Source organism: Monodelphis domestica, chromosome 6, assembly GCF_027887165.1.
Source record: "Monodelphis domestica isolate mMonDom1 chromosome 6, mMonDom1.pri, whole genome shotgun sequence".
NCBI classification, from domain to species: domain Eukaryota; kingdom Metazoa; phylum Chordata; class Mammalia; order Didelphimorphia; family Didelphidae; genus Monodelphis; species Monodelphis domestica.
Window position 1 is genome coordinate 276,668,692 of NC_077232.1, and position 17,809 is coordinate 276,686,500.

Genomic DNA, 17,809 nt, shown 5'->3' on the forward strand with positions numbered 1-17,809 from the left:
CTTTTTTTATGACACTGTCATCAGATTTCTATGCTTTAAAAAGGGCTATCGTTAAGGTCTGGGTTTTTTATCTTGATCTTGACCAGAGTCTGGCTTTATTGTGAAACTGGCCACCTCTCAATAAAACTATTCATTATTAGTTTGGAGACTTTTATTGATGTTTATAATTAATTTTGGCCTTGTTTCCCTTGATGGTATACATTTTCACCACAGTGATGAAAGAAACTGAGTTAAGTAACTTAACATCTATGTTGACTTAAGTAAATAAAAGCAATCTGATTGACTAACTCACTGAGTGTCTTGTCTTCTCTGGAGGGCACATTGTTAGTTTTAGCCATTCTTTTTAATATCTTGGGAATTTATACTCAAAAAGTCAGAGACAAGCATGAAGAGAATACTCATTGCCTCTCCCACAATCCTCTGTTTGGGTTACAATTATAAGCTGCTCACTGGTCAAGGATTTTTTTTTCCTCTCTGCTTGGTACCCCTGGCAGAGAGTTAGTAGTGGAGTGATTTCCTGAAGGTACTTAAATATTCATTAGTATTAAATTTCAGGATATTTAGAAAATAGCTTAGGAAAGCCAAAGAATATTTTGCAAGAGCTACTCAGGATTGTTCATTCAGAAGCTGCCTATTGTCTTCTCAATCAATATGTGTTGGTAAAGCTCATTCATTTCAAGGAAAACATATTCTTTGTCAGGAAGGATTTTACTGCTCTCCAGCTTCTGATTTGGCAAGGATGAGGCTGAGTGTGTTCCATTCACACGATAGCCTCTTCTTACAACCTTACAGAAACCTGGGAATGCCCTGAACATATTATTTGTTGGAGAGAAATCACCACTGCATCCGGCCTTATTACTATGGAGTATCTCACAGTAGTGTTCCTCTACCCAGGCAGCACCTCCTTTCTAAGTGCCCACAACAGACCTTGCACCACACCCCAAGGGTACTGCCTGGCCTTTGCCATCTTATTTCCAATCTTCACTTCTTCAGTACTTCCAACCACAGCAAATGGAAGATGAACCTGAAAAAAACAAAAAAAAAAAGAAAACTAACTTTAGAGATGAGGGCTTCCTTTGGCAGTGCCACTGAAAAGAGATCTTTTATCCTCTAAAAGTGGTTTCTGTTTTATAGAGAACTTCAAACAATATAAAATACCTGGAATCTTTTTTGCCAAGACAAATACAAGAATTATATGAATACAATTACAAAACACTTTTCACACACAAAAAAAGATCTAAACAATGGAAAAACATGAGCTAATATAACAAAAATGACAATTCTACTTAAATTAATTTACTTATTTAGTGCCATTCCAATTAAACTACCAAAAAATATTTTATAGAACTAGAAAAATAATAAAATTAATCTGGAAGAACAAAAGGTCAAGAATATCAAGGGAACTAATGAAAAAAAAAAGAAGTATGGTGGCCTAATCACCAAGATTGCCAAGCGGGATGATAAAGAGGAAGAGACGAGGGTCCAGGACAGAGCCTTGGGGTATATCCACAGTTGGTGAATATAACCTAGAAGATCTAGCAAAGATGAGAAGAAGCAGGCAGGTAGGACCTGTCATCAATATTAAGTTGTACTTGAGAGTTTTATTTTATTTTTTCCAAATAAGTCATGACCATCATAAAACATTCAAGATGGAAGGTTATCCAACTTTCTCACTTTACATGTGAGGAAACTGAGGCATGGTGCCCAAGTGCCTTGCTCAAGATCACAGAGCAAATTTGTTTCAGCACAGGGCAGAGAAATAAGTTCTGACTGGACACTTGGTACTCTGCTTGCTCTCTGCTTCTCATGATACTCACTGGTGCAAACACTCATTGTCTTAGGCCAACTTACACTCATTGTTGCATTAATCTCTGCCACTGTCTCTTCATCTGTAGGGAACTGGTATATCTGAACACCATTACTGACAAGTTCACTCATAATTTTACTCTTGAATCTGTGCAGTTCATTTTTGGCAATGGTGTCTGCTTTTGCTATGATGGGGATGATGTTCACCTACAGTTTAAAAGAAAAGTTCATTTTAGATCATAACAAGTTTAGGAAGATATGGAAACAAGGGATGAGACAAATTAATGAAAAGTGCCCCCCCCCCAAATGCCAAGTAAATATTGTATTGTCTCCTGAAATTCAAATTAATAAAACATCTTATCTTTTATTTTCAGATCTCTTCTTCCCTCCTTCCTCCAAGAGAAGGGTTGTCACACTAGTTTGAGAGAACTAGTGTGATACATTTAGATGGCTTGCCATTTCCTCCCTGGTCCAAGTCATTTTTTCCCTCAAAGGCTAAAAAGTAAATGATGTCATTCAGTCAATGACAAACAATTATAACACAGGAAAAAAAAACACAACCCATTCTTTAGACCTGTGTTGGAAAATAAGCTCTCTGCCCCACCTTCTAATGATAACCATCTGTTCTTGGGTATGTCTGCAGTGTGAAGTGAGAGCAGTATTGTAGGAGTGCAGTCTGTATTTTTAAGAGAACTAAAACAAACACACTAGAGACTGAGCAACTGATTCACTTTTCTGATTGCCTAAAAATGCTAAAAAGGCCAAACAAGCACTCATCAGAATAAAAATAGTTTTAGCAACTTGAATATTTTCTTGATGTAAGAAGAGTTATGAATTGGTATAAAATGAGGGAAGCAGAAACCTCAAACAATATACATGACTCAAATGACGTAAATGGAAAAAATTATAAGATGCCTCAGAAACCGAAGAATGCAATCAAAATAATCAAATTGATCCCCCAACTCTCTCTCTCTCTCTCTCTCTCTCTCTCTCTCTCTTCCTTCCCCCCCTTCCCTCCCTCTCTCCCTCCAATCAATATTTTGGTTAGCTGTCTTTCCACTTTAATTTTTTTTAATTCTTTGTTTAAAAAAAATCTTTAATTCTTTGTTTAAAAAAAATCTGGGGAGGGGAGAAGATGAAAATATATTTGGATATCGAGATGATATAAAAACGAAAGAAATCAATGAATTAAAAAGAAAGTCACACTATACTGTGTAAAAATGGACTTGAATCCAGGACTTCAATCCCCAGAATGCTTTTAACATCACTGAATTCTCACCTGGGCCGAGATGGAGAAGGGGTATTTAACCTGATTGGAAAGGCTTTTGCGGCCTTCCTGTTCCCGCTTGCAAGCAGACGTGGCTCTTTTCATAATGTAGGTGAGGTTGTGTCTAGGCCTCTCTCTGGCCTAGACATGTGCTTTTCTTACTTGTATATTCTTAGGTTCTTAATCTTAAATAAACCTCTAAAAAAATATAATACTCCTTTCAGAGAGAAACTAATTTCTACCTGCCTCAGTTTCCCTAAATTTTAATCTTTACAGCTGTCCAAAACAAAGCAGAGAAAATCCTTTTGAGTTTCACAAAATTTCATTCAGAATTTGACATGTGACAAAGAGATGCTAGAAGAAAGACCTTTGTTTATATTATTCCTATATACTTCCTAAATTCCTGAAACACTGAGTTGGTGTTTTCATCCCACTGGCTATTGACAACAAACCTATAGATTTGTAATATTCATTCTCCAAGATTAAGGATGCATTTTCTTTCACCTTCTGGTAGAGGGGATAAAACCCAAACTGGGATCTGTTAATGACATTTAGCAATTCATCTTTGTTACAGTTGTAGTGGAAAGTCAATCAGAGGACAAGAACATATTGAGGACCAGTAAGATTTTTTAAAAGGTGGCTGGTTTTATTCATTTGATTCTCTTTTTCTCCTTGGGGAGGCAGTGTAGCACAATGGATCTGAATTGGAAGTGAGCAGATATGAATTTGAATCCCAAATTTGCATATATTCTTGGGTAAGTTGCTTAATCTTTTGTGATTTCAGTTTCCTCATCTATAAAGATAAGACAGAGGATGTCCTCTAAGGACCTTTCCAGCTCAAAATCTATGATCCCTTAAGAAGTTCAATTCTCAAGCAAGCTACTGATCAATTGCACCAGAGGCAGACAAGCTAGTAAATATTTATACATAATGTGCTTGTTCTATTACATGTTAATTTTTATAGTAATATAATATAAATAATATACTGTTATATTACATTGTAACAACATTATATTGTATTAAATGTCATAATATATAGCATGTTATTAATTATATTATGTTAATATGCTAATAATAACAATAATAAAACCATCTTTAATTTTTCATAAGCTAATCATTCACCCTTCTTCTTGGACATGGCATAGGAAGAAGGAAAAAAAGGCAGCCCCAGTTCTGCAGCAAGAACTTTCTAGTCAGAATGCTGAGCAAGAATATTCTAAGAGGATCACTTTGGTGTCACTAACCAAGGGGAGGAGAGTTGAGTAAATGATCTGTGAATTTTATTAGATTAGATAGTTAATCTAAATAATCCAGATCAAAGCCCTCTCTTTTTCCTCAAGGCTGAAGGCTGAAGGAAAAAGGATTAGTGCATTATACATAAGGAAATTATGGTCCCAAGAGCTTCAGTGGCAGCCCCAAGATCAAACAGTGAGTGGGCCTGGGATCTGAACCATGGTCTTATGAATTGAAATGCAGGGTTCTTTCCACATACCACACAAACCTACAAATTCTTGAAAGTCAGGATGCTTCTTTTCTCAACTCTGCAATATAGAATTATTTTTGTTGTCAATGTTATTATTTTGAGGGGATAGGAAGCTTGTGGAATGGGGAGTGAAGCCAAGCCCCCAAAAAAGACAAACCCTAGTTTGTCTGATTGTTTCCCAAGTTTGGTAATCAATTTCATTCTTCTGGTTCCAAAATACTTCTGTGGGGAAATAGGCAGAGTTGTGCTGATGATGTACAGTTGTCCCTGTGTTGTATAGATGAGACTTAAGTAGGTTATGCTTTGAGTAATAAGCTCTCTATCCTAACTCTACAGAGCTTTCTGCTCTGATTTCAAGCACATAGTATGAAGCAATAAGAAATACAAAGCTTAGGTTCTGCCAGCCTAAGCCTTCATGGCAATAGAATTAAACTTTAGTTTCAAATTTTACTAAAAGTGAGTCAAACTCTCTCCCAAGAGTTAAGAACTACTGAAGCCAAGTTGATATCTCAGATTTCAAGCCAACAGAAGATCCTTTGACTCAATTCACTGGGAAAATTCAAGGAGCCCTATTCTGATTTTAGGGCCTTTTTGGGGGGGTCAGCTTACAGATAAGAAGTCTTCTAAGCATGTTGATCTCCAGAGTATTGTCAATGTCCTGAATGCCTCCACTAAAGTCACTGGATCTGGATCTGAAAGGCCCTTTAGAGACCAACTAGTCCAAACCCCCCCCCCATTTTCTATCTTTTCTTCTTTTTATTTCAGGGCTTACTTTATGTCTTAGTATCAATTGATTCTAAGACAGAAGAGCAGCAATTGGGGTGAAGTGACTTGCCCAACGTCACATAGTCAGGAAGTATCTGAGATCAGATATAAACCCAGGTCCTCCTGTCTTTAGGTTTGGCACTCTAACCCAAAGCCCTTCAAGATGAACAACTTGAGATAATTGTGTAGCAAAACCAGGATTTGAACCCAGCCCTCTAATTCCAAATCCAGTACTCTTTCCATCTTGGCCAAGAAATGGCCCTGGAATTTTTAAGGCTACCCCAACAGATCACAAATTCTAGCAGGTCCTACCAAAAGGAAAAGACTTTAAGTTAAAGTGTGAACCTGATCATGGTTCTGTCATCATGAAACTTATAGCACATGGTTAATTTCTTCAGCCACAAACCACAGTAATCCATGAAAACCACTGACTTACATAAGGCACAAAAAGGTGGCTTTCTACAATGTGAAGAAGTCCCAATATCACCCTAATATGCAGCCTTCCCTTCCAAATGAGTAGATATAGTATTAGATAAAAAACCATTAAAAAAAAATCTAGTTTTGCCTAAACTTTGAATTAATGTAAAGCCACACACACACACATGAACACACACACACCCTCTTTAAAGCTGGGGAAAAAAAAAACAACTAAATCTGACATTTCAAATACCTGATTTTAATTTTTCTAGTTGCCCAAATTTCTATGTGTATTTCTTATGTCTTTGTCTTTATCAAAGACAAAATCAGATGGCTCTATAGCGGTAAAAAACAATACCGTTAGAGTGCCTGGTATTAAAATTTAATCCAAAAATCCAGATTGTATAACAAAATCTTGAAGGAGTTTTGAAGGATTCTTCTCAGATACCAAAAAACAAATTACCTTGAAGGCCCAGATGGAATGGACAGAGTTGAGCTACAAAGAAGTGCTAGGTTCCTACCTTACTGTCCAGTTTCTTCATGGTAACAAGGTCAAGGGACTTCAGAGAGTGTCCAGTGGGGGCAATGAAATAAAGGCAAGCATGAATCCTGGTGTCATGGTAGTTAAACAAAGAACGCTTGATCTTCAATTCCTCTTGCAGGTAGGCTTCAAATTGAGCATCAATATATTCTACTATTGGTTTATAGCTATAAGAAGAAGAACAACAAAAAATAACAGCTCACATTTCTATCGAACTTTAAGATTCCGTTTTTACTTCAAACTAGCTTATTTTTTTTATTTTTAAATTTATCTTTATTTTATTCACCTAAGAAGAATTTCTCTTACCTAGCAACCCTGTTACAATTGTTTTTCTCTCAAATACATCCCCAAACCTAAAAGCCAAAGGATATCTATTTTATAGTACGTGTACCCTTTCTTCCACAATCTGACAGCTCTCCCAATCCTGAATAATCAGGGCAGATAATGAGAACTGATCTAATCCCACCAAGCCACACTGATGCTTCAAGGAGACTGCTCTCCCTTGGCATGTACTATGCTTTCCCACTGCTTCTCCACCACTATTATCTGACATAGCTTCCAAAAATAAAAATGGGTTTGAATATAAGTCCAAGAAAAAGAAATATTTGTGCCTTCTCTTCCCCCCAGAGCATCACATTCTAAATCCTATGTTGCATTTTTGGATATTGTTACAATCTGTTTGGGAGTATCAGTACCATATAATATGAACTATAAAAAGCTGACTACAACCACAATTATGATGACAATGCTACTACCAGGAATAATACTGCAAATATTGAATGACCCAGATTCCCTCCAGGGTCTGAGCTAGTCTGTACTTCTAAGGTCACAGGGAAATATATAAACTCATTCAGGGGTAACTACTCATAAAAATGTCATAACAAATGCAGCAGTGGCAATTTGCATTTGTGAGCCAAGTAAGAAGATTTGAGTTAGTTTCCCTAAATATTTTTTTAAATCCTTACTTTCTGTCTTAGAATTGATACCAAGTATGAGATCCAAGACAGAAGATCTCTTAAGTAAGGGCTTGGCAGTGGGGGTTAAGTGAATTGCCCAGGGTCACACAGCTAGGAAATGTCTGAGACCAGATTGGAACCCAAGACCTCCGATCTCCAAAAGCCAGATTGGGAAATGGGAGGTCTTGTGCTCCAATATGGACTTAGACACATTGATGCTGTGTGACCCTGGGTAAGTCACTTGACCCCCATTACCTAGTCCATATCACTCTTCTAGAAGATAAGGATTAAAAAATAAATAAAAAAAGAGGGTTCCACTGGTGACAGTCAACTGGAAGGAAGAGTGAATTAAAACATAAAAGAATATCAATAAAAGTTTTAAAAAGACTTCCAATGAGGTAGAACCCACTGATATTATCATATAGCATTTATATAGTACTTTAAAGTTTGCAAAGCACTTTTCAAATATTATTTTAGTTTCACAACAACCCTGGGGAATAGGTTATTTCTACTTTACAGATAAGAAATTGAGGCAGACAGGTCTCCCTGACTATGCACTGTTTCACTTTATTTCTCCTGAAGGAAGTCCATTACATATATGGTTACTTTTAATTACCAAGAAGTTCTTATTTACATTAAATTTAAATCTGCTTCTTTGGAATGTCTACTCATTGCTCCTACTTCTGCCCCTTGGTGCCAACCAAAGCAAATCTATTATATGTGTGTATATATATATATATTTATATGTGTGTATATATATATATATATACTGCAAAATCTTCCATGCAAAGAGCATAATTCTCATACCCTGCCAGCCCCAAAACTAGAGGGAAAATATATAGTACTATGATCATGAATTCTCAGAATCTATAACAACAACAACAAAAAAGGTGATTTGGGACAACTGCTTTCAAATACATTATTTCATGAGGAAGAAATTTCAAGGAAGTTATGAAATTTTTCTTTCATTAAAAAACCACACAACTGTAGGGATCAGTCCAGTCCCCTAGAGTCTTTCATTATTTCTCTAGCCCTTACTAGAATTCCAGGTCAATTCCTGGCTCTCTACATTCCCAGTCACAAAGAAAGCAATTTATAGAAGTTTTGCCCTCTGCTGGCCATTTCTACCAAAGAAAGAATCACACTTTATTTTTAAATGTGGCCCATACAAAGCTCTTTGTTATTATAAAAATACAGTGTGGATGGAGAATCTCAACTAAATCATACCATCTAAAGCTACCCCCACTTCATCCCCATTAATTTTCTCCATTTTTTCCCCTTATTAACATTGCAGATTTTAATAAATTATCAACCAAGAAAACAAAGCATAAAGAGCACATGTTCCAAACCAGACCTTGGCCAACTCAAATATCATTAACAAGGCTTAAAGTGAGAATATAATTTCTACTTCAATAATTAGTAACTAGAAGCTGATGCATGATAGTCTATGCACAAGAGTTAGGCTAGGAACTTTCGTGCTTAGAAAATGGAAAATTTGAAATTAGGGTAATTGGGAACATAAATGAATAAGGAAACATACTATTGAACCCACAGGGATTACTAGTTTACTTGGGTCAAGTTGTTCTGTGATGTTCAACTTAATTTGCCTCATCTTTCTAATGCCTGTTTCAACATTAACCAATATCAAGGTCCCAGCCACTGAAGTGCAAGACCTTGATTTGGGTACTGTGATTTTTTTGAAAATTTTATTTAGTCAATTTAGAATATTATTCCTTGGTTACAAGAATCATATTCATTCCCACACTTTCCCCCACTCCTTCCCATAGCCGATGCGCAATTCCACTAGGTTTTACATGTGACCTTAATCAAAACAACTTTCCATGTTGTTGATGTTTGCACTAGGATGATCATTTAGAGTCTACATCCCCAATCATATCCCCTCGAACCATGTAATGAAGCAGTTGTTTTTCTTCTGTGTTTCTGCTCCCACAGTTTTCCTCTGAATGTGGATAGTGTTATTTCTCATGAATCCCTCTGAGTTGTTCAGGATCACTACATTGCCATTAATGGAGAGGTCCATTGCATTTGATTGTACCACAGTGTATCAGTCTCTGTGTACAATGTTCTCCTGGTTCTTTTTTTTTTTTTAATACACACACATTTAATTCATTAATTAAATTTTTTTTTGTCAATTTAGAACATTATTCCTTGTTTACAAGAATCATATTCTTTCCTTCCCTTCCCTCCTGCCACCCTTCCTGTAGCCGATGCACAATTCCACTGGGTATTGCATGTGTTCTTGATCAGAACCTATTTCCATGTTGTTGATGTTGCACTAGGATGTTCATTTAGAGTCTACATCCCCAGCCATATCCCCTAGACCCATGGACTCAAGCAGTTTTTCTTCGGTGTTCCTGCTCCCACAGTTTTTCCTCTGAATGTGGATAGTGTTCTTTCTTGTAAATCCCTCTGAGTTGTTCTGGATCACTGCATTGCCACTAAAGGAGAAGTCCATTTACACTCAGTTGTACCATAGAGTGTCAGCCTCTGTGTATAATGTTCTCCTGGTTCTGCTCCTGTCACTCTGAATCAATTCCAGGAGGTCATACCGGTCCCAGTTCCTTGTTCCTTTGAGCACAATAATATTACATCACCAACGTATACCACAATTTGTTCAGCCATTCCCCAATTGAAGGGCATCCCCTCATTTTCCAATTTTTTGCCACCACAAAGAGCACAGCTATGAATATTCCTGTACAAGTCTTTTTCCTTATTATCTCTCTGGAGTATAAACCCAGCATTGCTATGGCTGGATGAAAGGGCAGACAATCTTTTAGCCCCCTTTAGGCATAGTTACAAATTGGCCTCCAGAATGGTTGGATCAATTCACAACTCCAACAGCAGTGCATTAATGTCCCCACTTTGCCACATCCCTCCAGCATTCTTTACTTTCCTTTGCTGTCATGTTAGCCAATCTGCTAGGTGTGAGGTGATATATCAGAGTTATTTTGATTTGCATCTCTCTGATTATAAGAGATTTAGAACACTTGTTTATGTGCTTATTAATACGTTTGATTTCTTTAACTGAAAATTGCCTATTCATGTCCTTTGCCCATTTATCGATTGGAGAATGGCTTGATTTGTGTACAACTGATTTAGCTCTATAAATTTTAGTAAGTAGACCGTTGTCAGATTTCCCCCCAATTTGTTGTTTCCCTTCTAATTTTGGTTGCATTAGTTTTGTTTGTACAAAAACTTTTTAATTTAATGTAATTAAAATTATTTATTTTACATTTTGTGATTTTTTCCTAACTCTTGCTTGGTCTTAAAATCTTTCCTTTCCCAAAGATATGACATGTATACTATTCTGTGTTCACCTAATTTACTTATAGTTTCCTTCTTTATATTCAAGTGATTCACCCATTCTGAGTTTACCTTGGCGTTGATCCAACTCCAATCTGTAGCATAATGTCTTTCAATTTTCTGAGCAGTTTTTATCAAATAGTGGATTTTTGTCCCAAAAGGTGGGATCTTTGGGTTTATCATAGTCTGTCTTGCTGAGGTCACTGATCCTTTCTGTCTCTTAGTCAGCACCATATTGTTTTGATGATGACCACTACTTTGTAATATAGTTTGAGATCTGGTACTGCTAGGGCCCCTTCCTTCACTTTTTTTTTTCAAGATTTCCCTGGATATCCTTGATCTTTTGTTCATCCAAATGAACTTTGTTTGTTTTTTTTCTAATTCAGTAAAAAAGTTTTTTTGGTAGTTTGATGGGTATGGCACTAAATAAGTAAATTAGTTTGGATAGGATGGTCATTTTTATTATGTTATCTTGTCCTACTCATGAGCAGTTAATGTTTTTCCAATTGTTTAGACCTAGTTTTAATTGTGTGGAAAGTGTTTTGTAGCTGTGTTCATATAGTTCCTGTGTTTGTCTTAGCAGATATATTCCTAAGTCTTTTGTATTGTGTAAGGTGATTTTAAAGGGAATTTCTCTAATTCTTACTGCTAAGATATGTTGGAGATATATAGAAATGCTGATGACTTATGTGGATTTATTTTGTATACTGCAACTTTGCTAAAGTTGTTAATTATTTTGACTTGCTTTTTAGTTGATTCTCTAGGATTCATTAAGTAGACCATCATATCATCCACATAGTGACAGCTTGGTCTCCTCATTGCCAATTTTAATACCTTCAATTTCTTTTTCTTCTCTAATTACTACTGCTAGTGTTTCTAGTACAATGTTAAATAATAGAGGTGATAATAGGCATCCTTGTTTCACTCCTGATCTTATTGGGAATGCATCTATTTCATCCCCATTGCAGATGATGTTTGCTGGTGGTTTTAAATATATACTATTTATTATTTTTAGGAAAGGATCTTGTATTCCTACACTTTCTGGTATCTTCAATAGGAATGAGTGTTGTATTTTGTCAAAGGATTTTTCTGCATCTATTGAAATAATCATGTGATATGTGTTGGTTTGCTTGTTGATATGGTCAATTATGTGGATGGTTTTCCTAATATTGAACAATCCTTTCATTCCTGTATAAATCCCACCTGATCATAATGAATAATCCTCGTGATCACTTGATGGAGTCTTTTTGTTAGTATTCTATTTAATATTTTTGCATCTATGTTCATTAAGGAGATTGGTTTATAGTTTTCTTTCTCTGTTTTTTGACCTGCCTGGCTTTGGAATCAGTACCATATTTATGTCATGAAAGGAATTTGGTAGAACTCTTTCTTTGCTTATTATATGAAATAGTTTGTATAGTATTCAGATTAGTTGTTCTTTGAATGTTTGATAGAAATCATTTGTGAATCCATCAGGCCCTGGGGATTTTTTCTTAGGGAGTTCTTTGATGGTTTGTTCAATTTCTTTTTCTAATATGTGATTATTTAAGAATTCTATTTCTTCTTCTCTTAATCTAGGCAATTTATATTTTTGTAACTATTATTCATATCACCTAGAATGCCACATTTGTTACCATATAATTGGGCAAAATAGTTTTTAATGATTGCCTTAATTTCCTCTTCATTAGAAGTGAGGTCTCCCTTTTCATCTTGGATACTATCAATTTGGTTTTCTTCTTTCCTTTTTAAATTAGATTGACCAGTACTTTGTCTGTTTTTTTTTTTTAAACCAGCTTCTAGGCTTACTTATTAATTCAGTAGTTCTTTCACTTTTGATTTTATTTGTTTTTCCCTTAATTTTTAGGATCTCTAATTTAGTTTTCATCTGGAAATTTTTAATTTGTTTGCTTTCAAGTTTTTTGATTTGTATGTCCAATTCATTGACCTCTGCCCTCCCTAATTTGTTAATATATGAACTCAAGGACATAATTTCCCCCCTGAGTACTACTTCGGCTGCATCCCATAGATTTTGAAAGGATGTCTCATCACTATCATTTTCTTCAATGAAATTATTGTTTCTATTATTTGTTGTTTAACTAACCAATGTTGTAGAATCATATTATTTAATTTCAAAATAATTTTTTATTTGGCTCTCCATGTACCATTACTAATTATTATTTATATTGCATTATGATCTAAAAAGGTTGCATTTATTATGTCTGCTTTTCTTCATTTGTTTGCCATGTTTTTATGACCATGACATGGTCAGTCTTTGTGAATGTACCATGTGCTGCTGAAAAGAAGGTGTATTCCTTTTTGTCCTTATTTATTTTTCTTCATATATCTATTAACTCTAATTTTTCCAAGATTTCATTCACATCTCTTACCTCTTTCTTTTTTAATTTGATTTATCTAGATTTGATAGTGATAAGTTCAGGTCTCCCAGTAGTATAGTTTTACTATCTATTTCATCCTTCAATTTGATTAGTTTCTCCATTAGAAATTTGGGTGCTATACCATTTGGTACATACATGTTGACTAGTGATATTTCCTCATTGTCTATACTGCCTTTTATCAGGATGTATTTACCTTCCCCATCCCTTTTAATCAGGTCTATTTTTACTTTGGCTTTGTCAAATATCATGATTGCAACTCCTGCCTTCTTTCTCTCAATTTCTAACCTTGTGAGTATCTACCTTCCTCAGGTGTGTTTCTTGTAGACAACATATGGTACGATTTTGGTTTCTAATCCACTCCACTATTTCTTTTCATTTTATGGGTGAGTTTATCCCATTCACGTTCTAAGTTATGATCGCCACTTGTGTATTCCCCAACATTTTGATATCCTCTCCTAGTTCTGTGCTTTCTTCTTTTGCTATATCATTTTAAATTAGTGGTTTGTTATTAATCAGTCCCCCAATCCCCAACCCTAATATGCTTCCATTTCTGCCCTCTCCCTTTTTGTTCCCTTCTTATTTTGTTAGGGTCTGTTAAGTTCCCTCCCCCCTCGCTTTCTGTACTCCCCACCCCCAACCCCTCTTAGTTTACCCTTCTCACTTTCCCTGTAGGATAAGATAGAATTCAAGATCCCAATGGATCTAGATGCTCTTCCATCTCAGAACTGATTTCACTAAGAGTAAGGTTTAAGCATTACCTATTAGCACTCTCTTCCTCTCCTTCTTATAATAGTATTCTTATCCTATTTATCTTATTTCTTCAAGTTTCTCTTGGTGCCATATTCTATTCCCCCCTCCCTTTTTATACCACTTATTACCCCCAATCTCTTCCTGTGAATGAGTCTTCTAATTACTATAATAGTGAATATAATTTTTGAGCATTACAAATAACATTTCCCCCCTATAGTAATATAAACAATTTGATCTTATTGAAGCCCTTAAAGAAGAAAGTTTAAATAAAAATAAATCATTTCCCCCCTTTACCTCTATTATTTACCTTTTCATGTTTCTCTTGATTTTTGTGTTTGGATATTAAACTTTCCACTTAGTTCTGGACTTTTCTTTACAAATACTTGCAAATTTTCTATTTTGAATGTCCATACTTTCCTCCTGGAATTATTTAGTCAGTTTTTATAGGTAGGTGATCATTGGTTGAAGAACCAATTCTCTTGCCTTTCTCAATTTGTCATATAATTTCTCAATATCATATTCCAAGCCTTGTGGTCCTTTAGTGTAGAAACTACCAGATCTTGTGTAATCCTGATTGGTGGTCCTTGATATCTGAATTGTCTCTTTTTGGCTTCTTGTAAAAAATTTTCCTTAGCTTAAAAGTTGTTGAATTTGGAAATTATATTCTTTCGAGTTTTCTTTTGAGGATTTAGTATGAACTCTTTCAATGTCTATTTTTCCCCCTTGTTCAAGAACATCAGGGCAGTTTTCTTCGATAATTTTGTAGTGTGGTGTCAAGATTTCTGTTTATTTTTGGGTTTTCAGGTAGATCAATGATTCTCAAATTGTCTCTTTATGATGTTTTCCTGATCTGTCATCTTGTCAGTGAGATATTTTGTTTTCTTCTATTTTGTCAGTCTTTTGACTTTGCTTTATTAATTATTGCTGCTTTGCAAGATCATTGGCTTTCAAATTGCCTAATTCTGGTCTTTAAGGACTGGTTTTCCTTTTCAGTTTGGTCTATCCTGCTTTTCATGGCTTCCAGCTATTTCTCCAGTTGGGAGTTCTTGTCATTTAAACTGTTATTGTCAAGGCAAGCTGAGTCACTAGGCATCTCAAAGTAACACAAGAAAAACAGAACATGTAAATTGAGGAAAACCCCAAAATTGGTCTGCCTAAAGTCCTCATATCTAGATATGAATATGTTTTGTTGTTCATCTCCCAAGCAATTATGATGGATAGTGAAGGCTGACTAAAAGTACAATGATCCTCTCAGCAGGTCAAGGGGTACTAACCTACAAATGGTTTTATTCATATTAATCATATCTATCACAGAGTGTTGTAGAAACCTAGTGAATGATCACAGAATTATTTGTTGTAGTAATATCACAAAAGTGTTGTTTAGATAATTTGATAATATCCAATCAAACTGTAAAATGTCACACATATAGAGAATTGATTATGTGTGTGTGTACCAAAAACCAATATAATCAACATACATTGATACCATGGCAGAGCACTGTGTGTGATGCCTGTGTATGTGGATTGAATGCACGGTGCCTCTCATCTCATTTATCTGACTGTGACATCATACTTGGGCAGACAGACCCTGAGCCTCAGGACCTCTAGACTTATGCTATTTCCTCTGTAGTCTGGATTTTTCCTCTGTAAAAATTATCCAGGGTCAAACCCTTCTTCTTGTTCTTCGTGGTGTTGGTAAATTGTCCGTGGGCACTGTTTGCCATTACTATGGTGGTTTTTCCTTCCCTTTCCAACTCAGAAATCTGAGTGAGGAGGGCAGGCTTTCTATGTATGGAGCTAAGGAGCCTGGTTTTTGCCTGAGGTCACCTCTTGAGTCTCTGCAGCTTCTACTATTTGCTACCCTTCTCTGTGCTATCTCCCTACAGATGCCCACGATCTGCACTCTTCCGCCTGCTGGGGTTTCAGGTCTAGCTGCTCTCAGGGGTAAGTCTTTGGTGGCCTCAGTCACCTAAGGACCTAGAGATGCCCCTCACTTGCTCTAGACATGCCCCTAGCTCACTCACTGATTCTAGCATGAGCTAGCTCTGACTCTCGCTCCTTAGGTGGGGTGGGGGAGGGTATATCAGATCGTGTTTTGGTGGAAGATTTTTCACTATAAGGTGTGGACATGCAATAATCCCATGTATCTTGAATGTTGCGCCCTACTGTAGAGTCCCTTCATTCATATGAATTTGCTGTTTTTGGCCTTTTGAGGTAGTCTATATTGGTAGGTGGTGAGGAGAGGAAGAGTCCTACATCTAGACTGCCACCATGTTTACACGGAAGTCCCTATTTTCTCCATTTTAAAGTGTAAGCTTGCCTTCTTTATCCTGAATCTACATTTTTCACATATGTCCCAGCGCTGGAATAAGTAAGAAACTTCTGTGTGACCTCTCCCCTGCCTCCCCTGCCTCCTCTTAGGAAAACTGAAATTCAAAACTGATAAGATAAAGCACTTTGTAACATTGTTGACAAAGTATTCCACTTTTGATTACCCAGCGGTTATCTAGCTACTGTGTATTGCACCAGGTTCTTGCCATCTTCTCTGCCTTTAACTTCCTCTTAAAAAAAAAAAAGTAAATCTACCACTCCTTGGTCACGTCTATCAAAAACTGAGCAGGGTCTTGGAACAATTAAAAGCTTCACCAGCATTTACAGATGTCCTTTGTGTTGACAAAGAACTGGAAAATGAGGGAGTGTCTGCAATGGAAAATGTCTTAAAAGATTATATGTGAATTAACAGAATACTACTGTGCTGTTAAAAAAAATGGTGAAAGAGATTGTTTCATTATTTCTTGGAAATATTTATATGAACTGATGTGAGGTGAACAGGACCAAGAGAAGAATTCATAAAATCACAACATTGTTAAGATAAACAACTTTGAAAGACTGTACAATACACATCACTGGAGTTTAGGTTTTTTTCTTCCCTCAATGGGGAGATGCTATGTGACACAATGTATAAAATATCCTTGGAGTCAGAGAGAGGAGAGAGCTGACTTCAAATCATTCCTCAGACAGAATAGCTGTATGAATCTGGACAAGTCACATATCTTCTCTGAAACTCAATTTCCTTCTCTATAAAATGGGAATGATAACAGCACCTGCTTCCCAAATTTGTTATGAGGATCAAGATATTTGCAAAGCACTTTGAAAACCTTAAATATTTATATAAATTCTAGTTATTATTCTTATTAAGACATTTTTGTTTACTGAAAAAATTGTATTAAAACAAAAACCTAATTAGTGCATTTCCCTACAACTCTCACATGCTACTCATAATTCGAGAACATCTTTATATATTAGCTTCCTGAATCCTAAATATGACCTCCTAAGCTCCAACATAAGTAGGAATGAACTCTCCATACTCAACTCAATAGGGCATAAATAACTGCTACTGACACAGAGTTTGATAAAGGGTATCTCTAAAAAATTATTTGTTACAATGTCCCAAGAATTTGGGTTGGTAGTGAACAATGAGAAAAAAGGTATGTGATACACATACAAGAAGATTATGCAATCTGTCAAGAAATTTAAAAGTAATAACTTAAACCATAGTTCACTGAGATAAGCTGGTCCTTAAAGGTATACTCACTATGTAGTCTCTTAAAAAAAGATTTACTATACTTTGGGGCTTTCTTCTTCCTTGGATTCTTAACAGGTCATATGCCCTTCCCCAAGAGTGGAGGGGGTAAGAGGGGATAGACCACCCCTTTGTTGCAGTAAAAGTGGCAAATTGACAAATGTGTGGCAATTAAAGCATATGTCCTATCTAGGTGAACCTCAGCCTCAGGTTGGGGCTGCTTCCAAATGCCAATCTTGAGACTACCATCAAGAAGAGTGAAAAGGAAAGCCAAGGTATTTAATGTATCTTTGGTATACATTAAAAGAATAAATATCTGTCCCACCCTTGATTGACATTCTACAATGAATATCTTTCTATTCCTCATCTTTATATGAGACCCAAGACACGAGCTGATATTTAAGCTTTAAGCACCCAAAGGTGCTGGTATGGGGGTTAAAGAAGTAAAGGATGACTGAAAAGAAGTCTGACCTAAAAATCCACTTTCCCTTAGAATTGAACTCAGGCAATGAGGTAGCACA

The 17,809-nt window shown here is 36.0% G+C and overlaps 1 protein-coding gene across 2 annotated transcripts in view; it reads right to left on the reverse strand.

Annotated features, from left to right (window-relative positions):
• Positions 1–17,809, reverse strand: part of SEPTIN11 (septin 11) — a 147,705-nt gene that overhangs the window by 21,156 nt on the left and 108,740 nt on the right. For both annotated transcript variants that reach the window (XM_007495792.3, XM_007495791.2), the window contains exons 4-6: positions 6,260–6,446; positions 1,852–2,013; positions 928–1,024 (exon numbers count right to left, since the gene is read on the reverse strand). In XM_007495792.3, the coding sequence (XP_007495854.1) occupies positions 928–1,024; positions 1,852–2,013; positions 6,260–6,446 (446 nt within the window). The remainder of the gene's footprint in view (positions 1–927; positions 1,025–1,851; positions 2,014–6,259; positions 6,447–17,809) is intronic.